We start from the raw sequence: 24,722 nt of genomic DNA, 5'->3' as shown, positions 1-24,722 counted from the left end.
TTCACTACGATTTAAATTTTACTTTTAAATTAAATTTAAAAAATTGTAGAAATTTTAAGGATTTCTGTAAACCAAAACATAACCTCAATAAATCATAACATTTTCACTACAACATCATTATTTAAAAGATATATGTTATTAGCAAATCTAATGTTCCGAAGACTAAAATTAAAAATAACAAAAGTATACCTTAAGTATCTTTAACGAAAAATGAAAATATTAATCGATGACTAAAATTCTATCAAGCGTGGAATTAAGTCACTGTGACTGAAAATAATTTAAACTCACCTCCAGACGGGTTTTATGATTAATGAATGGGATTATTCAATTAAAGACTCGGCAGGTCGCTTAGGGGAAGACGGGGGCGTGGTGGGAGGAAGGTTATTCTTCCCTTGGCTACTTCAGGTCGCTGGCCTAGATAGGGGTTAGCCTTCACATGGCTCACGTTGGTCTATGAATTGGTTATTTGTTTGTAGCTATGTAACTATATAATATGATATGATTTCATCATACACCATTCCTTACCGATAATTTTATTAATTTTATAATCTAGTGAATTATTGTACTTGTTTGGTATTTTATATATTTACTTAGAAATTTTATGTATTAATTATAAAGTAAAATATCAAATTAGAAACTAAGATGATTTCTAATTAGTTATAAAAGTTAATTAGAAATTACGTCTTTGCCCGCTAATTAGATTTTTTTGTTTATCACCGAAATTTTTCAATAATTTTGCTTTTGATGTCTTTTTTTATTTTCAAATTAACCTTACATAGCCTTACTTTAATAAATAAAAATATTTTTATAGGTATGTAAAATGATTTAAAAGTTTAGTTATATATTAGGCATGTTAAAATAAACAGAGAAAGCATGATTAATTAGTTATAGGCACTTGTACTGGCAACTAATATACATTTTCAATGTATTTAATTTGTTTAAGTATATTAGATTTCTTCAAACACAAAAAAGATTTCTATCGATAAATCGCCAAGTAATACTTAAACTATGTACTATTAACTTACGTAATATTTATATAACTTAATTATTCCTTGTAAAATATTAGGCGAGCGAACGTTGTATTACATTAAAACCCTGTCAAAGCGAGTCAGTCTAGTGTTGCATGCATGTGTTCGTTTAATAACACGTCCGCCATCAACCCAGATATACGGCTAGATGTGATGCAGTGAATGTAAGATGGCCCTCGAGAGGTTCAAGAGGATGCTGAGCACCATCCAGCTGAGCACGAGAGACGTCAATGTCGCCACTGGACTCGATACTATAGATTATCTGGCACATCTAGTCGAGCTAGCTCTGACCATTTTTGGACGGCTTCGTCATTTTAAAATAGAATTGAAAATATAAATGCCATTTTATCTAATTTTTTTATTTTTATATTGGAAATTATTGTTTTATGTGTTATTATGTAGGTATATTTAATATATTTGTATTATCGTTATTGAAAGATTTATTTGTAACCGAAATAAAATCTTTTTTTTTTTTTATTATAGTGAGAATGGGGGCAAACGAGCAGACGAAGCCATCTGATGTTAAACGGCTACCGTCGCCCATGGACATCTGCAACATAAGAGTTGCAGGTGCGTTGCCGGCCTTTAGGAAAAAGATGCCTATACACTCGACGCTTGAAAACCCCCAAATTATAGCGCTCAGGGAAAACCTTAGGAGGAAGGTCATTCCACAGTTTGCAGGTACGCGGAAAGAATGCGCGTGAAGCTCGCACATTGGTCGCAAACCATGCATCCAAATGGTGTGGATGGAACTTAGTCCTTCGGCGAAGGGTACGATGGTAAAATCGTGACGGCGGTACCATATCAAATAGTTCTTCAGAACACTCGCCGTTGTATAGACGATAAAAAACACACAGAGAGCCAACGTCTCTCCTTATGCTTAGAGGTTCTAAATCGTCCGTGAGTTTGGGATCGTCGACAATGCGAATTGCCCGGCGTTGGATGGAGTCAAATGGATGGAGTTGGTATTGAGGGGCACCTGCCCAAAGGTGCGAGCAATACTCCACATGGGGACGGACCTGAGCTTTATAGAGCAGTAATCGATGTCCCGATGTGAAGTACCGGCCCGCCTTGTTCAGAACCCCGAGCTTTTTTGCAGCCAATTTAGCTTTGCTCTCCAAATGACCCCGGAATTGGACCTCGTTCGTAATGTCAACCCCAAGGATCCCAATACTTTTAGTGATATTTAGGGATGTCTTCTGAAAACAAGGTGCTACAGAAAAGGGGGTCTTCTTAGCGGTGAACGCGCAAACTTGTGTCTTCGAGGGGTTAAATTGGACGAGGTTGCGTCTACCCCATTCGGAGACTTGCTCCAAGGAAGTCTCGATTTCAGACACAAGTTGTAATCTCCTCTCTTCCACTTCCGCCCGGGGGATATTAGCTTGGCCAGTGTAGAAAGTATCACACGTACTGTCATCTGCATAGCAACGAGTATTGCTGGTTTGCAACATATCGTTAATATGCAGAATAAACAGCGTGGGTGAGAGCACTGAGCCTTGAGATCTGTGAAGTTAATTCAAAAACAAGTGATGTTAATTATAAAAAAATCATTAATTCTTTTTATTTTAATTGGTAAAAAAAACTGGACTGCAAAGAAAAGGTTAAAGTTGCATTTTACACTAGCTCAGTGCGGCTTTCGAAAGAAATCCTAGCCCACACGTGAACAGAGCCTCCACCGTATGGTACTTTTCTATACAGGTCAGGTCTTCAATACACTCTTTTCCTCCCGTCGTGCTTGTATAAACAGACTCTAGACTCGTTTGAAAACATAACTCTTGACGAGTCATTCAGAATTCTACTCTCGTGTTCTCTATCATCACTAAACCTTGAGTTTCTGGGGTGTCTTCCTGATTTTGGGCCGTTTACGGGTCTTAACGTGATTTTAATAATGGTTTAAATTAGCTTCAGCCAGACGCCGCCTGACTGTATCCGTACTTAGATTTATCCTCCTACTCGTAAATAATGCTTCTTTAGATTAACAGCAGTAAGAAAGCGATTTGTCAAAATTGTTGACACTATATAGCGATCCTCCCGTGCCGTTTTGCACATTGTTCGGCCTGTTTCTTATCTTCGAATATTGGATCAAGTTTCATAGACACGCTGGAGTACTGGCTGAACTGTAGAAAGAGTCACACCAACAGTTCTTGCTGTATTTCGCTGACTGTGTCCATCTTCAAGCATTGTCAGGATCCTGGTACATTCTTCAGGGATTAACAAAATGTATACTCTATGATAAAAAAAAAATTAAAAGGCATATACACCATATTTAAAAGTTATTTATTGCAAAAACAAAAACAAACTTGAAACAATTTCATTATTTTACATTTTATGTTTTTTATACAATTATCAAAAAAGGCCAAGTCCTCCCGTGACCATGTTTGCTGTAAAGTATCCAAGTATCCGAAGTGTCGGGAATGTAAAAAAAACCTGATAAACCGCTATAAAATCCGAAAAAGTTATTTCATTATAATAAAAATTCTTTATATGTATATCTATTAATTTATGTGGCATTAAATATTGTATAATTTAGTCATTATTTCATAAAGCAAGGTTTGGTACTTTTGAAGTTATTGACGATTATCTAAAAGACCCTTTTTTTCTTATATACTTAATGAATTATGTACATTCTCTTTGGAAATTGGCTAGCGAACCTAATAATATAAAATAAAATAAAAATTGCGAGCGTACAAAGTACACATGTCAGAAGTGAAAATTCTTTGGCAAACTAATTTAAAAAAAATAATTAAAATAATGAATTGAATAATTGAAAAAAAATGCACGAACTATTTACTGCTAATCGATAAATTTTTCTGTTGAAAAACTTGCAATGAGAATAAATTATATTGTTAAAATTCTTTTAACGACTTTTTTTAAATATTTAATTTTAGCGTCATCTATTTAGATTGAAATGTAATACTATCGATATAATGTAACTAACTACCTTCGTAGTTTTTATAGTACACACTAGGTGGCTCTACAACATAGACTTATTTTAATTAAAAGAAATTCAAAATATTAGTTTCCGTAAACCAGACTAGAAAAAAGGTCATGCTCAACCAGATCATGTATCTGGACCGGATCAGGATAGAATGAGGCTTGCCAGATCCAGCAAGCTCTATCAGGACCAGGTCTGGTCCAGACAAGGATAGCCTGATGTAAAATATAATCAAGTATGGTAAGGCATACTGGACCAGGACCCGGTCCGGTCCAGATCAGGATAGCCTGATGTAAAATATAATCAAGTATGGTAAGGCATACTGGATCAGGACCCGGTCCGGTCCAGATCAGGATAGCCTGATGTAAAATATAATCAAGTATGGTAAGGCATACTGGATCAGGACCCAGTCCGGTCCAGATCAGGATAGCCTGAAAGAAATTACGCGAACTGAGCCTGAATCGCGCTATCAATATTTTTAAGCGCACTTAGTATATATACAGTTATCAGGACATTCTAGCAGAGAGTCCATTTCTACACAGTGGAGCAGTCGTAAGTAATAAGAAATAATTAGTTATTATTTATTAGAAGTTAATAAATAAAATTTAATTTATAATAATAATTAATTAATAACATCCGATCAGGAGATCTCCAGACCAATCATCTGCGTTACATGCCTTATCTAGTCCTGATCAGGCATGCCTGGTCCTGTCCTTCTAAGGAAGACGAAAAAATTTCTACTCGAGAAACAGTTCAAATTAGAGCTTCCTATTTATTTTTAAATTTACCAAATGTGCAATTTAAGGCATTAGAAAAAATAGGTAAAAAAACTTTTTAAGTTAAACGGTTTTATGTTAAACATACATTGCAATGTTTAAGATAAATGTACTAAAAACCAAAAAATAATAAAATAGATACAGTCGTGGGAATTATAAACATATGCATAGACTAGACTAAAATAAAACCGTGGGGCACGTCAATTGTCTACAATCGTTGATTAAAATGTTTGTTTTGTAAAGTTACACTATAATTAGGCAGTTGTTCAACCGACAAAGATGGACGTGTGATAAGTAGGGCTAGAATGTGGAAACAAGCTAGCAAGCTCGATTATAAGCGAGTTTTAGGGTTTCATAGTGGTGAGCGAGTAGTACTTTTATCATATGTTTTGTCGATTAAAGACAAACTACGAGCAGTGAAACGATTCCTCGCCAGCCAGCAGTGTGAATGTCCAACGATAAACTAGTTGAAACATCTCTTTTATTTACATGGAGTGTATAACTATTGGAATTTCCATGAGCAAGAAAATAGTAAGTAATTTCCTCACCGTCTGCGGGCTAACTGCCTATTTTAACGACGAATTAAACGATTCTTCTATCGCACATTAAGTCGATAATTTGTAGACAATTGACGTGCCCCACGGTTTTATTTTAGTCTAGTCTATGCATATGTTTATAATTCCCACGACTGTATCTATTTTATTATTTTTTGGTTTTTAGTACATTTATCTTAAACATTGCAATGTATGTTTAACATAAAACCGTTTAACTTAAAAAGTTTTTTTACCTATTTTTATTTTCTAGTTTTTAGTTTTTATTTCGCATTCTGTTTAATTCATTTAGTGCTTCATTATTGCAAGGCCCATCTTAAATATTGAGGTTGTATAGTGCACTGTATTCTTCTTGTCAAGCCCTTTTATTTGATACCCATATTGGTGGGATTGATAAAAAATTGTTATCAGACATTTGGTAGCGGCGGCCAGCTTAGATTTCAATTTTGCATAGTAAATTGTATTCTACTTGTTGAGACCTTTCATTTGATACCCATGTTGATGGGATTGATAAAACCTAAGTTATCCGCCATTTTGTAGAGGCCGCCATCTTGGATTTTAATTTTATAAAGTACATTGATTATACTGGTTGAGCACTTTCATTTGATACCCATATTGATGGGATCGATAAAACCTACGTTATCCGCCATTTTGTAGCGGCCGCCATCTTGTATTTCAATTTTTTATAGTATATTGTATTCTGCTTGTTGAGCCCTTTCATTTGATACCCATATTGATGGGATTGATAAAACCTACGTTATCCGCCATTTTGTAGCGGCCGCCATCTTGGATTTCAATTTTTTATAGTATATTGTATTCTGCTTGTTGAGCCCTTTCATTTGATACCCATATTGATGGGATTAATAAAACATAAATTATCCGCCATTTTGTAGCGGCGGCCATCTTGAATTTATAATGATAATGAATAAACATAATTGTATTGTCACCAAAATCCAAAGTGTATACAAAATTTCAGATTAATCGGTTGACAGGAAGAGGGTGAAATTTGAATTACTAAATTTGACCCAAGAATAAATAATAAATAAAAAATAAAACAAACGGGGTGAGCTAAATAAAACCGTTTAAAAACCTAAAGAAGAAGCGCCTAAAGAAGTTTCACTTCAAAAAAATTGCGTGCGTACAAAGTACACACGACAGAAGTGAAATCTCTTTGGCAAACTGACTCAAAAAAAAACGAATTAAAAAAAACAAAAACCAACGTCACACGGTGTTCCCAGGCGGTCACCCATCCAAGTACTGACCGCGCCCGACGTTGCTTAACTTCGATGATCAGATGACAAGTGGTGTATTCAACGTGGTATGGACCAGGTTTATACACTGTATGGACATTTGAAAATTCGTGATGTGTGACGCGTTTGATCCGTAAAAATTTTACCCCATATTTGGGCGCATGAGGCGCCTAACGAAGTTTCACTTCAAAAAAACAAAATGAAAAAGACAAATCTCAAAAAATCAAAAAGGGCTTTAATAATAATTTATTTCTTTCTAGATACTAAAGCTTTTCAGAATTCGTGCTTTCAGCGAGTCCTAATAAATAAATAAAAATAAAAAAATATTTTTTTTATTTTTTTAATTAATAAGCTCAAGATGGTTTAACGATGGCAAGATGCTTATTCGTCGTATACACTGAACTACGCAAAAACGGTAGGAGTTATTAGGGACACAGAATAGTCGTTAGGGACTCAATGTACTAAGGGTACGGACACCCGTACTCCGGTAAATATTGTACAACCGGAACCAGGTAAACAAACTTAGTAAGTATTTGTTATTAGCAGTCGACTAGCATAGCGTATTCTACTGGTGATAAAAAGTTGTATTGTATTCACATGTAAAAACAAACAAACAAATTACTCAACATTGATTGAAATCTTTTAATTATCGATGAATTTTTAAAATACAAATAAAATGGAAACAACAAATAGAAAATAGTCATTAATTTACAACAATCAAAATAGGTAATAAATCTGTAATAGGTTCACTCTAGATGGTACAATAAAAGCATACACGCATATAGATATATGTAGGTATCTATCTAAATATATCGGTATGCAATGCTAAATCACCATTCGTGATTGAAATGCACAAATGAGAAGTTACTGATGTACATAATCATGATTAAATTACAGCTTAGGTTATATATAGCAACATGAAAATGGACAGTTAATTAGCTAAACTTAAGTGGTCCCCGATTAACGTGCTATCATCTTGCAATCGATTGCCCACAAAGTCGTATTAGATTATATAATTGATCATTCGCGGTTTGCTAATTATACTTATTGTTCAATACCTGCTTATCTATAAATACCTACACATTTTGCTAATAAGACGTAACACTTTTGAGATTGAATTTCTTCTCAATACAAATTCCGCCATCCGCGTCCGAAGGTCTATGAATTTTAAATAAAATAAAATATCAAGAATTCATTTCTCGCATAAAAACCAATCGTCAAAATAGCATTATTCCATAGCAATTTTGAGTTAACCGCATTTCACGTAGTAACGAATATCCTAAGGGCGCGGGCCGGGGTTAGATTGCGTTGGTAATTAATGATCTTTGTACAAAGTGCGCGCCGCACCGTGAACTGGGACATACACGACAAGGTTTTAACATTGAAAAATCGATGGTTTTTAACAAGAAAGGTAGAGAATAAAGAATACGGCCAACTCAGTGATGGAAAACATAGATAAAATAATTTATATTTTTCAAATATAAATAGGTACCGGCTATAATTTGAACTTATCGAATCATTCCTAAGTATATATCTATATAGGTACTATGTTAGTAAAAAGTGATATTTTTTTTTTCAATTAAATACTAAATAGCAGAGGTATAAGTAATTGAAACGACCATTGATAGAACGGGCAATATATATTAAATTGAATACAAAAAAAACAAACATCATTCCAACAAAATAAAAACTCATCAGGACCAATGTATGAAATATCCATTTGATAAATTGCTATTTACCGAAGGTTCGCCCGAATATCGTTAAAAATTGTTTTTTTCTAACAAAACGTCCATTAAACGCGAATTCAACCCCTTCCCTTCCGGGATTATAATAAATGGCGCAATAATGGCACAATATAATATTAACACAAAGTTAAACGCGTTTTTATTTTCCCGCCAAAACTTCAGTGCCGCTCCGTTGAACATGCCGCCATTTCGTCTTTACGGGCGTTCTCAAAAAATAGCTCCAGGAATGAAATAAATCGCAAATATTTATCAAATGCATGCCGCTTCGGATACGGGCCGAGGGATGTGACTTTTGCGATATACCTACTTTTAAACACATTATTTTTACGTCAAACACCAATTTTAGGTTTAATATTAGGACTATTATTTTTAATGCGTCGTCGACATTTCTTTGTATATATAATTCTTTTATATTTAACGTTTAAAACTTGACTAAAATATTTAAAATAATGTGAAATTAAATTTATTACAACACTTTTGTAATGTACCTATAGGACATAGTGGATCGCACGGAAACGATGCTGCCGACGAGCTTGCAAGACAGGGGTCCAGTACAAAGGTAGCCGGCCCAACCATCCTATTGCCGCTACCTTTTGGACAACTGCGCTCGTGGGTAAGGCAACGTACACGTGCAAATCACAATGCCCTTTGGGCAAACCAAACCGGCTGTAGACAGTCCAAATTGATACTCACGGAAGTATCACCGCACCTAGCGTGCCGACTGCTCAGTCTCAACCGCCTGGACATCAGAATAGTTGTTGGCACGATTACCGGCCACATGGCACTCAACCACCAACTATTCATCATGAATGCAACAGACAGCCCTCTTTGCAGGGGCTGTCTGGCTGCTGAAGAAACAGCCGCCCACGTAATCCTGGAATGCGAGGGAGTGGCCGCACACCGGGCTACTATCCTTAAGGATATAAGGACGCTCCGAGAAGCCTGTGAACGCCCCAGGAGGCTTCTGAGCTTCTGGAAGGAGCTGGGCTGGCTGAACTAGTCAGCCCACTTTTCACGCATAATGGACCGCCTTTGCGTCTAAATGCGGAAAATCGAGCCCAACACAAATACAAATACAATGTACCTATAACATAAATATCGGTTTGTTGTAGAAAGGAACTATGATGCTACTGAAATGTCGACAAATGCAATGTAACAAAATAATGTCGCATCACTAAGGACGAGGTTGTATGCCGCCGGACATTTTGTTTTAAGAGTGCGAGATTACTAGAGGTTAGGCGCAATGGGCTTGTTTTATTAACTTTGGATACAGCACTTTGCTTTTACAATTGACATTTGTTGTGGACGAAGATAATTTATTTATTTTTTGAAATGAAACTTCTTTAGGGCGCATGAGGGTAAAATTTTTACGTTTAGATTTGTATAAATATAAACGAGACTTAAAAAATAGTTTGGCAAAGAAGTTTCACTTCTGACATGTGTACTTTGTATTTTTATTTATTCTTATAGAGGTTAACCAATGACTTATTCGCTATTAAGAATATAGGGTTTAGATTTTAGAGTTAGAAATTTTGCCGATCTTTTGTTCCGGTATGTGTATGAATGAAGTCGATCACAATACATGGTAATCAAAATGACAGCAACTTACAACATTTGAAAGAACACTTTACAGTGGTAATAAAAAACTTACTTTGAAGTGGAAAAACAATTGCGAGCTCAGTACAGCTATACGACAAATATATGGTGTTGATTTTACACGATGCATTTTACGATTTAGGACGGAGTCGTTGTGTACCTTAGTACATTCTCCTCCGTTTACTACCTTCACAGTTTTACGTAAACGTCGGAAAATGAATGAATTTGAACATTCACAAAAATTTGGAGAAAGAGCTTCAATAGACAGCAAGCAAAGAGAATACTCATTATTATTTTGTCGTGTTTTTAATCATTTCTATTTGTTGGTAGGACCATTACGTTACTTTTGTCTTTTGTTTAATGCTATAGTATCTACTACGCCATTACACTATAAACTCAATAGCATACGAGTATATATCAAAAGTATTTTTAGAAAATCGGTCAGACGAGTAAATAGCCGGAACTTAGACTTACAGTAGTGCACTCGAAGGCATTATTACAATCGTTTTTCCAAGTGTCCGTAAAATGTTCGGCTATCGGCTAATCGTCGGAAATTGTTGCCATTATCGGCACTTGGTGCAACTAAAATTTATTATTGTTCAGGATAAAAGTAGGCCGTTTAGCCATGATTGCTAGCCACGACCTCCGTTAGTACTAAGCATAAAATGTTACTATGTTCACTATGTATTTCATAGGTACCTTCATAATTTTATATTATTCCATATAAATATAAAACTACAAAATGAAATATTTGCTTGCAAACAAACATAAATACCAGCTAATGAAGAGTAATAAAAGAAAATGACGTGACATAAAAATACCTGAAAATTTAAGTGTTAAAACGTTGTCATAATGAATATTTACCAAAATGTTTCACGATCATTAAAATCTGATCCCTAAAAACATTAAAAAAATAATCAGCAGCAAGAAGAAACTTAAAAATACCTTACAGTTGACATTACCCTCCGTCCTCAGAGCCCTCCGCTTCCGGTTATCGCAGCACAAAGAGGACCGACCCCCCTCCCTTCCTGCGGGAACAGGAAATACTACCCTTCTATCGCAAGGTCTACCCGTGCGTCTCGGGAATTTTATAAGTATTTTTGGCCTTAATGACAAATTGTAACGCAAAGTTTAGTTACGTTATGTACGAACTCGTTGTGATTAAAATTATGTAAGCTAGGTCGGGTCGTCTGCTTCAATAATTAACTAATTAGTCCAATTTTTATAACATTACAGGAATCAATCTCAGTGGAACTTGTTAATGCAAGTTTATTTTTAAAATAGAACAAGCTACTATTGCTTATTCAAAAATACAATAAATTAGAGATATATGGTAAATGTCGATCTTAAATAGAAGTTACGTCGATATAATTCTAAGCTTTTTGTGAGAACCCTAAAAAGGTGGAAGTACCGCAAGGGCGACCCCGGAAACGATACTAATGCATCCGAATGCACCCACGGCTCGCACGCGATCAATTCATTAGCTAGGCATTGTTGCATGTTGTTTTATTACTAACATTTAAAATAAAGTTACACTTCGTAACTTTAACGTTTGCTTAAGAAAGAAGAATAAAAAGGTAGTAAAATAAAATCAGTATTATTCCTCTTTTGCTTGTTTTCTACTATCTACATATGAAAATTTTAAAAAACTTATAAAAATCACTAGAGATCCTGTATAATGATGAGAGAACAATAGGATTGCGTAATACCAACACCTAACTTACTTCAAACGTTAAAACGTAAATCTCACAACACATCATCACATTAGCCTATTGTAGTCCACTACTGGACATAGGCCTCCACAAGTTCGATCCAAAAATGGCGTGAACTCATGTTTTGCCCATAGTCACCACGCTGGGCAGGCGGGTTGGTGACCGCAGGACACAGCACATAATACAATACATACCTGTCTCCATTTAGAAAGTAATATTTTAAGATAATTTTTGAGAGTTCAGTTCCTATCCTTTTACTTTTCATCAATTCTTAAAGTACAGTTTTGAATCTACAATTATTTATACTGATATACAGGTAGTTATTTCTGAAATGAAGTAATTATTCGTTGACTGGCTATTTCTATTGAAATGTACAAATTAAAAGTGACTTTAACTTGACTTTCTTGGGATAAAATTACAGTTGTAACTACGAACTAGATTGTGAACCTCGAAGACGAAATTTAATGAATAGGTCGATCAAAGAATAGCTTTTGTTAGTAAACATCTATTAGACACACTTACAGTGTTACAAGAAAGAAACGAACAACATTAGTCGCTTACAATAAGTAAATTACTATTATTTATAGTACAGTTTCATATATAAGTATAAACATGATAGCAGTAAATAGTTGTAATTTTTTTTTCAAACCACATCACTAACCCTCACATAGTGGCCCGGAAGCTTGTTCTTTGGCGACACGACTTGCCCATTTATCCCGCTGCCGCTGAAGGGTTAAAATGTACTCGAGCGTATACAACAAAGCGTTTTAAAATGGTTTTTTTTTTTTTATTTCTTCCATTATATTTATATTAATTTTTTTCTATAATGACAAATAACATTAAAATAACAGGTAAAAATTAATTTATAAATATTAAAAATTAAGCTTATTGAATTGTGTGTTACTATGTAACATACGTTAAAATTGCGAAATTGTGTGTATTTTGTTCAATATTGTAAAATTTTCGTGACAGCATTATGTAGAACATTCATCTGTTACCTGCTTATAAAAGGGTAGAGCGGGGTTGACGGCGATTGAAGCTTTTCTTATTTATTTCAGAGCCCTCTTGGTGCCAGAAATACGGACGACCTTTCTTTATAGGGGAGTACCGTACGATGACCGATAGGGTAGGACCGTCGACTTGGCTTTTCGCGGTGACACGTCGGTTATTTTTGTGAGAGTGCTCCGTTAACGTTATAGGACTCAAAAGGTTCGATTTTCGAACTCTATTTCAAATTTTTTACCATTTTCTCTGTAATTTTTCTTACAAATAACGGCACTAAGCTGCTAAAACATTATGAGGATATATACTATATGTATTTGCTCACAAACGAAAAAATCCGACTTCAATTACATCGACAAGTAACACAACGTAAGTAGACGAAAAAAAAAAATTAACAAACGCACTAGTCATCACTACGATTTTCGAGGGTTTTCCTCGATTTCTCTGGGATTCCATCATTAGATCCTGGTTACCTTATCATGGTACCACGCTTGGGAAATCTCTTTTCCAACAAAAAAAATCCTGTGTAGCTACGGTATTAAAGAATATAGCCACCCCTTCTCTTCCCGTGGGTGTCGTAAGAGGCGACTAAGGGATAACACAGTTCCATTACCACCTTGGAACTTGTAAAGCCGACCAATGGCGGGATAACCATCCAACTGCTGGTTTTGAAATACACAGGCCGAAGACGGGCAGCAGCGTCTTCGGTGCGACAAAGCCAGCCCTGCGGTCACCAACCCGCCTGCCCAGCGTGGTGACTATGGGCAAAGCACATGAGTTCGCGCTATTTTTTACATGAACTTGTGGAAGCCTGTGTCCAGCAAGTGGACTGTGTTAGGCTGAAATGATGAACAAAAAAATAAGTTATCAAAATCGGTTACCAAAAGACGAAGCTATCCCCGAACATACATAAAATAAAAGAGAATTGAGTAACCTCCTCGTTTTATGAAGTCGGTTAAAAAATGTAATGTAGATGTTGATACATTTAATTTTAATAATATAGCTATATATAGTTTGATTTAAATTTAATGTAACAGCAATGGAAAATTAATGCTATGTAAGAAAGTAATTGTTTTTAATATGTCTACGGGCGTAGCGGGCGTCCTGCACGAATGGTCCAGTCCGCTATAACCGTATATCTTGTCTTTGTACGCGGCTATTTATGGCGATCCTATTTTTATTTTAATGCTGATGCGACCGGTGCCACCCAGTCTGACGCACGGTTAATCTTTGTACACCCCTCAGTATCTAACTTTAAAAAAAAACACAGTATCTGTTATGAATTAAAATTAATATTAGTTTAATTATAAGTTTAACTAATTATAATTTAACTATAAATATTTATTTTGTGGTGGATTAAGCTCTGATCCTTCTCTTACAGGGAGAAAGAGGTCTATGCATAGCAGTGGGATATTACAGGCTGAAGCATAAATTTAAAATGAGCTGTTATGAGTATGTAATGTATACAGACATGGCGATATTCTAATAAAATATAATGTATTTACGTTGCATTACACTATTTTGATATAGACGTGTAAAATTATAAAGGTATATAAAAGCTATTACACCATATTACATTACATTAGATTGACGCCGCGTTGGCGCAACGGTTACAGCCATGGATTGTACCTGTTGCGCTGGCGGTTGTGGGTTCGATCTCCGCACATGACAAATATTTGTATTGGCCATACAGGTGTTTGCCGTGGTCTGGGTGTTTGTGCAGTCCTTGTGGGTCTCCCCACCGTGCCTCGGAGAGCACGTTAAGCCGTCGGTCCCGGTTGTTATCATGTACACCTTATAGCGATCGTTACTCATAGTAGGCAATATATCCACCAGCCCGCATTAGAGCAACGTGGTGGATTAAGCTCTGATACTTTTCCTACATGGGGAAAGAAGCCTATGCCCAGTAGTGGGATATTATAGGCTAAAGCGATATAAAAGCTATTAGACTTAGTACTATTATTAGAATTTTTAGTCGGTGAAGGGTTATGTTTAATAACATTAGTAATGTGTTTAATAATGTTTAAATACTGAGAAGAACTCTCTATTAATTCAAAATATTTCAGTTAACAAATTAAAGGAATTTTTTGAAAGTAATTTACATTTAATACAACAATATTATAAAGATGAAAATAAACAAATGTTTCGTACTTGAGTATAAAGGATCGTAGGTACCAAGTGTAAGGCAGTTCTATAGTACGATAATGAGAGAAAGCAAATTAGTATTAATACCTACTTTGAGCGCTAAGACGAGACTGAAGTGTTTGCTCAGCGCCAATTTTATAGCGCCGAGGAATCTTTGAGTAATTTTATTCTTATAAGGAAGCTAGGGTTGTACCCTCGCGCAAACAATATTTCACGGCTATAAGTTTCCGATACATGAATTTTATTAACTTTCGCACCCCTGCGCCGCCTGACGGATAGAGTGTTGAGTATTTGTTTTACGCGTCATCAACGTGCCACCAACAGAAATTGTTGGGGTTACGGACTCTGTAATAAACTGATTTTGGCATAATTCGATTATGTAGCCCACAGGCTTGACAAGCTACCAACTGTAAATGTAGAGGTAAATACTGTTTAATCGTCATTAAAATACATGTAATGACTAGGTATGTTGTATTACATTGTTACGATAAATTGTTAATTAGTGCCTATTACATAAAACTTAATGTCAAATACGTACAATAACATTTATAAAAATATTTTCGTTTTTATGATTATAAGATCTATTTTAGCTACAGCGAGAAAACGGATTATTTGATGCAGAAATTAAACCATATGAAAAATGTGATTACATAAATAACCATAAAAGACATATCAGATAACAATAAATAAAATATAATTTCATCTAATAGCTTCTAGGTAAATTAAATACGAATAAAATCCCGTGATACAAACCAGTGAAGGGTGACTGGATGATTTCTAACTTCGACTACGATTCGAGGGAAATTGGCTAAAAAATTCCTCAACAAAATAAAATCGAAGAGCAACTTCCGAAAGTTATCGAAGTTTCCAACAATCCATTACGCAGAGTTTTGGAAAAAATTGACTTGGAACTTATTATTTTGAGTGAAAACATCTCGGAGTTTTGTCGCCTCGAGTAAGTTCGCCCTCGACGCCGACATCGCCCTCCTTTCCCGATACTTCGACCGCACATCATCTAAAATCACTTTAACAAATAAATATATTCCCTCATATAAACAAGATTATAACATCGAGAACTAAACATAATCTTATATGCTGAAATAATTTCAGTAGATAGTTTATTCAGTCTTAAACAACTGACATTACAATTCTATTTAACCGATTCGTGTAATTTTGTGTACATTATTATCATATCATACTGAAATAAAAAAGAAATTTTGAATGGTAAGTATATGTGTATGTAGAGAAGTAAATTTAATTTATAAATATACAATTGTATGATCAATTTTTGTTTTCAAACATTTTTCGTGGAAGCATTAACTACAGCGTACAATATCCGTAACACTTTTGCGGAGACTGTGGTACCGTTGCAGCTATGAGGGCACCTAAGCGGAGTCTGCGCTAACAAACTTTACGGACACTAAAATCACCACTTTTAGAGGCGCACGAACACTAAACAGCAAACAAAGCTGGCGGCGGCGGCGAGCGGTGTCCGGTCTCGCCACAAAGGCTTTGTAACCGGCACACTGACACGCTTTTTGCGTCGCCGCGGCTGCTATCGCCCGATGACGTCCCAGTAGATCGATAAGAGACTCCCACTCGACGGGAATGGTCTATTGTATTACTGACACTACACTGTCTGAGATGTGGAAAATCGTAGCCCTAAAACGAACCGGCACGTGATAGCGTATTGCGTCACGTCCGTCGCGTGAGAAGCTTCGCCGCTCCATTGACGTGGCGTGACAACCTGTGACTTATTGTTTTCATTAATTCATTATTTCTGTATTCGGCGCGTATTATTATTGAATTGACTTTTGATGTTAATATTTGATTAAATTTGTAATTACGCCAATTTTCCTAATAGTGTCGTATAAGTATTTCCAAGGTATCAAACGTGTGGCTATAGACAACAACGAACGTTACTGATAAGTTTTTTTAGTTAAACATTCCGGTGATAAAAGTTATAAATTTCAGACTGATATCGGTACCGAGAAGAGCGAGATGAAAACTTTAGTTGCTCCTTGCCACTATCGAAGTTTCTCGGTATCGGGATAAGTCTCGAGGGCGTGACACGTTGAAACATATAAGGAAGTCTGAGATACTTAATATTTTTCACGCATTGTCCACCTCGATCTGGCCACGTCGAGAGCAAACTTAAGTATGTACGTGCCGTACATATTTATTAGTTAGTGATGTGTTATTAACATAAATTAGTTGTCAGTCGCGCGTGAAAAACGTGAGTCACGTGTCATCTGTATGCGAGGGAATGTTCGACGAGCGACGAGCTACACGACTCAGCATCTTGTCGAATAATATTCCACTTATAAACGATGACACTGCTAACTCGCAACGGACTGGACAAAGGCGCTAATATTATTTAATAAGGCCTTGTTATTCATGTGGCAATTATTTATATCTATAACAGTTGTTACCGTTGTTCGTTTTCGGTGTATCAGCCATTCCTTGCGGTAGAGCGTATTAAACGCAAAACACTATTGTTAACATTATAGTTTTGGTGTTAAGGTTTTAAAATTAGATTCTTTTTACAAACTACTACGCACTTTTCTTAGTTTATACTCTGAATTCTATAAACTTATACAAATATTTATATTCGTTATTATTATTTAATATAACTTATTAACTAATGATAAAGTAGTGCTGTGTGGCTACGGCACTAAAGAATTTAGCCACCCCCTCTCTTCCCGTGGTTGTCGTAAGAGGCGACTAAGGGATAACAAGGTTCCACAACCACCTCGGAACTTAAGAAGCCGACCTATGGCGGGATAACCATCAAACTGCTGGCTTTGAAATACACAGGCCGAAGACGGGCAGTAGCGTCTTCGGTGCGACAAAGCCAGTACTGCGGTCACCAACCCGCCTGCCCAGCGTGGTGACTATGGGCAAAACACATGAGTTCACGTTATTTTTGGCGTAAACTTGTGGAGGCCTATGTCCAGCAGTGGAATGTATAGACTGTAATGATGATGAAAGTAGTACGAGCTGTATGTGTATATTCTATTTTGGGGCAATGGCTGGTAATATATATACCAAAGAAAAATTTTAGGCTTAATTTTTTTAATCAACCTTGTTATGTTTAAAAACGTTTTAACAAACAAAGCTTCAAATGTATAACATCGAAACATACCTAATAGACATCCTGCAATTGCATTGACGTTGTTGACTATAGTATGTGTACTTTAAGGCTTATCAGTCTGTGTTATTACAGAAAAAAAGTAAGCTTTTGTATGAGCTACGAGAATAAATTCTTATCAGTTGTAACATTTATTATTAACTACAATAATCGTAATGTAACGGAATGCCTACGAAGCACTCTAATAACCTGTCTAGTACCGAAGCAATATTGCAAGTTTGAATTCTGAAATATCCTATAAGACCTCTCGAAGAGACTTATCTGCCAATAATAGCAGGAACATATTTCTAATAAAAGCCAACTTGAGACGATTGTTCGGTATAAACGGTACATATTTAAATTTTATTATTTACTGGTTCTATTACTATCTTGTACCTATTTTATATTATAAATAAAATTAATAAACAGACGATGAACTATAATTTAATGCAAACAAAACGATGTAATAATTCGATATAATAAGGTACACATTGTATCGTCAATGTTTACTGTGGACTATTTAGTCCTGAACAATTTGAAGTACTTCGAATACAAATCAAGGCAAACTATATCTTTCATTGATTACACTCTCGAGGGCCCGCAGTTGGAAGGGTTCGCTTAAATTATCAAACAGAAGCCACTTGAAAACTGCAATGACACATGTTACATTTCGGTCGGGTTATTGCGGGGCTCGATAACTAGTCGTCCGACCACTGCACAGCAAGACATAATAACATTGTGGAACTTAGTTACTCGTTCATGCATATTTGCTCACGTTTATTATACTTGCAACATGCCTCATTCCGTGCCTACTTCAGCAATCGTACAATAAAACTAAACTTTGAAATAAAATGAAATCCCATAACGCATTTTGTATCGGCGTCGTCGATGTCGTTGCCACGCAAACTCTCCAGGACGCACGCAAAACGAACATTTTTCCAAACGGAACGCCCTCTCGACGTAAAACTCTATAAAAACGTCAAAAAAAATAACAGTAACATGGCGTATAATGACAGCTGGTCCACTTGAGAACAAAAGGGGAGAGCCGAGTCTCGTCGAGAAAAAAATATACGAAGAGTAAAAACAACTGCGCGTACGTGCACCCGCGGACCGGCGGCGACTGTCCGCTAATAAATTTGCAATCGGGTTCGATTCGCAGTCGCGGCGGTGATACTCGGCTTTCGGCAGAGTGGACTCCGACGATACAGTACCGCATAGCGCCCCACACCTCCACGTACCGCCCTCGATCTGAAATTAGGTAGCAGCGCTGAGAAAACTCGTTACGAATATTGCTATATACGTCTCGGGGAAAATAGCACCGCATTCGAGTTTAAAATGCGAATAATAATCGCGCCATTCATAAAAATCCCGTGCGCAGAATGCAAGAAGAGGCCGTGTTTTACACGTTATAATTTTGCGCCGAAAGCAGGCCTAGGAGTAGAGGCAGGCAGGCGGGCGGTTGTTTTGTGCCGAGTGTAGGCTCGGTTCAAATGCCGCGCACGGACCATTAGTTGATGAGCGCACGTGTACACGCCCTACGCTAGACGCCGGGCTTACGCCGGGAAAGAGTAACAATTTTCAGCTAGAACATGAAAATGTTTTGTAGCTCCAGCTTAAAATATGTTTACTAAAACCGTAACTTTTTTGTGCACAATAAATTTAATGTAACATTCTGACTTCACCACTACAGTGACTTCTATAACAAGCTCTATTGTTGTGCAAGAATGTCTTTAAAATTGATACCCGGTCGACTAAATACATAAGACTTTCCTCGAAAATTTATACTTTATATACATAAAGCAATGGTCACGATACAAAGCAATGGTCAATATACAAATTCAAGAAAACGTAAATAATAATGTTAAAGTAAAAAATAAAAAAAACGTACAAATACCAAACGTACATATTACGCAACAGTAAAACTTATAAAACTAGCAAACAACTTAATACTAGTAATCTCCAAATATCGTAGCTATGAAGTTTACCTCTCATCCCGTATCGAGTGATACTCAATCGGTCCAAACGATATGTGTTTTATATAAATTAATTCCGCGGCTCACGGACTCCGAAAGCGATTTACTCACGGACCAGATGGCGCGCGGGCAGATCAATTTGATGATTGCAAAAAAACTGCTTGTTTGATGTCATTCGGCTTCAGCTATACAAATGCTTGGGCGTCTTTTGGTTATTATTTCAGTTCTTCATACGATTCAGAGTCGAAAAGAAACGAATTCAAAATCTCAGCGAAATACTATCTTCAATTTAATTGAATAAAAGTTAATTCTCGTATCTCCTCACGCTTATTACAACAAGTTTTATTTATTTTATCATATATTATAAGTTTATCAGATTTTATAAATAAATTTATTAATAATATAGATGATGTTTTAAATAAAGCATTGAAGACGCTAGGTTTTATAATTAGATTAATTAAAACCTTGAAAAAATCTGGTATATTAAAAATTATTAGAAGATTAGAAGTAATTATTGTATAAATGCTTGAAATCCATGTTATTACACGCATAAAAATAAATTGGAATCGACACAAAACAAAATCTTAAAATTTTTATCTTATAAATATCGAATTTATAACGAAGAAAACAATTATGATAATTTATTAAGGCGTTAGAAAATGTTAAAACTAACTCACAGGAGAGGTTATTACTGACGTTTTCTTTTTACACAAAATAATATCAGGAATTTTAAGGTAACTTAATATAATTACTCCGAAATTGATTATAAGAATTGCAAGCACGCAAAGTTTTAGGCATCAAATATCGAATAGGAATTTGGGTTCCCCAAAAGAATTAAGAAGAACAATTCCCCAGTAAGAAGAGTTGGAAAAGCTTAAAATAATTTATGAAAAAAACCTGAACCTGACCTGACCATGATATATTCTTCGACTCGTTAAACTGCTATAAAGCTAAACTAACAAAGTTTTTTATAAATTCTGGTAATCAGATCCTAATAATACGTCACAAATATTAAATCACTAGTTATTGGTTAAATTTCTTCTTACTTTTTTTGTCCGGTTATCCGTCTTATTAATAATTTACTAATAATACTATCAATTATTGTATAAATATATTAATAGTTGATATCGTCTATATTCATATACATCTAAAAGCAAATTGTAATTTGAACTGTTATAAATGTTCATAGATATTATAGTCACAGTTGCCCTACAAGTGTAGAGTTCTACCAAACAGTGTAAACGTAGATTTAGGGTAGATACAGTCAGCAGTGAGCGATTTGTTTAATAAGCTTTTATTTTTCTTTATATATTATGTATAAGACATACTTACTTGATACAAAAAGTTAATATAAATGTAGCTTGATTGTAACATATACGAAAAAAATAATTATTATTGTATCTCATAAACTACTCTAATTATATATACTACTTGCTTTGAATATTGAATTTAAGTAGACAAAACGATGAAATTAGCATTTATTACTTAAATTCTAAATTTAAAATGTAATTATTGTTGACATCTCTCAAACAGCAGTCAATTTTAACGACATGACAAAAGGCAAGTAAACGTTCAATAATTATTTATTTTATTTTTTTGCAAAATCTTTTGATTATGCAGTCGTAGCAAAGATTATTCTAACAATTTTACGCAAAAATCGTTTAAATTTTTACCTTTTTGACTGTCATTGCAAGCGTAAAGACAAACGATATTTTTCTGGTTTTCGTTGCTTAACAGATTGAGGGTAGATACTGTCAGTTGCGAGCGACATGTTTAATAAGCATTTATCTTCCTTAACTTACACGTTGATGTGACGGTATAACAGTAATGACAGCTCAAAATTGATTTTAACTTAAAAAGTTATTTGGACACAAAAAAGTATATTATTTACACTTTATCTAACTATGATTGTTTATGCATCAAATACCTGCGTAAGATTTTGTTAAATATATTTTCTAGCTGTAGTATGTTATATAAGAAAAAAAAAACAAGTATACGGTACGTCAAATTGCCAAGAAGCAAATTAAGCAACACTAGTAACTAATTGCAAATACAATAGTATCGGTAACTTACTACAAGATAAAGACATGTAAAATACATAAACAGTAATATAACGAAAAAATAAAAACGATCAAATTTACTTCCATTTTTTTCACTTCCACAATCTAACTCAGTAAATAATAAACAACATATCAAAGACCCTACAGCACCAAGATCAGATAGTACGGCGACGTGTCCTGAATTAATCCCTCTATATGACAACAGAGCATACTCGTATATAGTCATACCTATAGATGTATATTGATTGATATATGCTTACACCTTTATACAAACATTAAATAACTATGTTCTAAGATGATTTGCTATACCTACTATAAATTTAAAATCTTTTTGTGGCTTGTAATATTTTGTAGGTACTTGCTGTTTAAGGCATTTTAAATTAGAAAAAATCTTATTATGTATTGTAGGCTTTTAGAATTATTGCGTAAGTAAAAGAAAAACTACTTTGAGACATATTATTTTGCTACCATTTATCAAAGTAAACGACAGGCATTCATTCGCAAATTTGTTTTACAAACATTTCCACAAGTTTTATGTCGTAATAAATTTGTTCGGAAATAAATCATAACGACTGGCAGTCATTGAAATCACGTCTCACAGGCGACTACAAGAAAGGGGGAGGCCGGGGACAATCGAAAGCCCCGATGAAAGTCACTAAGAGATACGATAACATCGCACTCTCGATAGCATGCGACCACTGCCCCTATCGCCCTCATCGGCTCACCAATAATGAGTGTACAAATCGTGACGGAAATCGAAAGAAAAAACTTCCCAAGGCAGATCTTATCGTTCATCCTAAACGCTCTCGTAAAAATATTAATAAAACATAACTTTTTTCACCCAAACCCACATTAAACTCCGATCCCGTAGGAATTTATTGACAATTACGCGTCAATAAGTGGCAATAAAAGCACAAAGCGTCAATCCCATAGATTTGAATGTCAATTGTACACAATTGTGTTATGCTGTTTTCGTGAAGACCCATTTGATTGTGATACTTGGACAATTAAAGTTTGACTTTCGCTCATCGATTTCTGTACGGCATTTACTATAATGATAAATATGACGTTTAGTATTGTGTTCTCATCAAAGCTGATACGTTACTTCCTATTTGTTTGTGATTGGGGAGTGTAAAGCTTCTTAATATTAATATTAGATTTTGATAAAGTGACATGAAGTTAGGAAAATAATATGATCTTGCCAAATAACTTTTGTGTAATTTTTTTGTGTCTAACATATTTGGGAATTTAAACAAGAGATTGAATGAAATCGATGTAGAGATAATAAATTTAAATGAGGCAGCGATTGTCATGTACGAACCACGACAGAAGACGACATTCGCTTAACCTTATCTCCGATCGAGGAAGTCTAAAAAACGGCTGAGGGGTCCGGGGGCGCAGACGCGGAGGCGGAGGGGTAAGAACAAGAGCCGTCAGTGAAATAGAGATGGATGAACAGTGGGAAATGAAATTCTTTGTGGCATCGCGGTCCCGCAAAAAATGCACAGATTAGATTTTTCCCCTCGCCGAGGGCCGAGGGTAGACGGAGGCAATGATTTTTTACAACGCTCGCGGAGATCTATATAGGAGTTTTAGTGGCAGGATTTGGCGTAACTGCCCTCTGTTTGAGAATTTTAATTTCCTTGATTTGCGTCAGTGTGGCGTTCGAGTTTCATATCCGACCTAATGACGCTCGCAAATTTTGATGTTGTAGAATTTTTGTACCATTTATTGGCTACTGGTGGTACATTAATTAAGCAAATAAAAAAGAACTGAAACAAAATCTATATAGAATACATCAATCGCAAAAATAACATAAAATTGTCAAACTCTATTTTGTCTCTGAAAATAACAGATTCAAAACGATGCTCTGTCATACTAGTAAAAAAAAACACAATAGTATAACAATAACTCTATTAACGGCTTCATACTTTGACACTCGTGTTTTTCAAATGTCCATTCTGTAAAAATCGCCTAAAACATCGACACCCACAAACAGTACGTGTTATCGTAGTAGATACTATATGCACCTGGCTTTACTATATACAAAACTCTTTTACAGCTAATATATTTATTATTAAATAACTTGTGTTATACACGTAAATATATCACTAACTGATTCGAGACCAAAAATTACTCCATGATAGGTGCTTAGCGGTGCGAATTAGCCGAACCCTCCGTAAAAAACAAGAGGGATGCGGTTTTCACCAAAGGCGTCCTAGTGATTTGGCACTTGTGCGAAACATCTGGAGTATTACCAACAATCTCATGTAATGAATGTACTGAGACACTGGAGAACAATTTATCAAATATTTAGATTATGATTATTTCATAACACTGGGTACATTACCTAAGTTTATAATGTAGCTAATGCAAATTTTAAATCGTCGATTGATTTTGCTATCAACTCTTTTTAATTTTTTTTGCAGCGCACATTATTTTGAAGTTCATTAAGTATGTATAAGCACCTTATGGCGAAATAAATTATTACAGTTTAGTCCATTAGTTCATATTATCTACAACTATACACATGCACGTTTTATTGTAAAACTTTATATATGAACGAAATATAATTTTGATTATTTTTTTTACGATTTTTAGTTTATATATAGCCAATATAACGATTTACTGTATGAATACGCGAAAATTAACATTATTTTTATCATTATATTATATTCATGTATATAGATACATTATTGCTGCTTTAACTATAAAAAATATTTATTATATACACATATCGTCCTCGTTCGGCACAATAATGTGAAAACATTTTCTAAATCTTATTCCAATCGATATAATCCTGTGCTTTGCGGCGTGTC

The 24,722-nt window shown here is 35.2% G+C and overlaps 1 protein-coding gene and 1 pseudogene across 1 annotated transcript; both read right to left on the bottom strand.

The window, feature by feature from the left end:
- Positions 1-328: 328 nt before the first annotated feature.
- LOC123669724 lies at positions 329-2,479 on the bottom strand. Its single transcript, XM_045603315.1, has 2 exons — positions 1,829-2,479; positions 329-451 (listed from the first exon to the last, which is right to left on the bottom strand). The coding sequence occupies exons 1-2, from the start codon at positions 2,477-2,479 to the stop codon at positions 329-331; spliced, it is 774 nt and encodes a 257-aa protein (XP_045459271.1).
- A 4,024-nt stretch (positions 2,480-6,503) lies between these two features.
- Positions 6,504-6,622, bottom strand: LOC123669797 (annotated as a pseudogene).
- Positions 6,623-24,722: the final 18,100 nt, after the last annotated feature.

The sequence above is a fragment of the Melitaea cinxia genome, chromosome 3, assembly GCF_905220565.1.
Source record: "Melitaea cinxia chromosome 3, ilMelCinx1.1, whole genome shotgun sequence".
In the NCBI taxonomy this organism is placed as follows: Eukaryota; Metazoa; Arthropoda; class Insecta; order Lepidoptera; family Nymphalidae; genus Melitaea; species Melitaea cinxia.
Note: the sequence above shows the minus strand (reverse complement) of the source record. Positions and strands in the feature narration are given on the sequence as shown.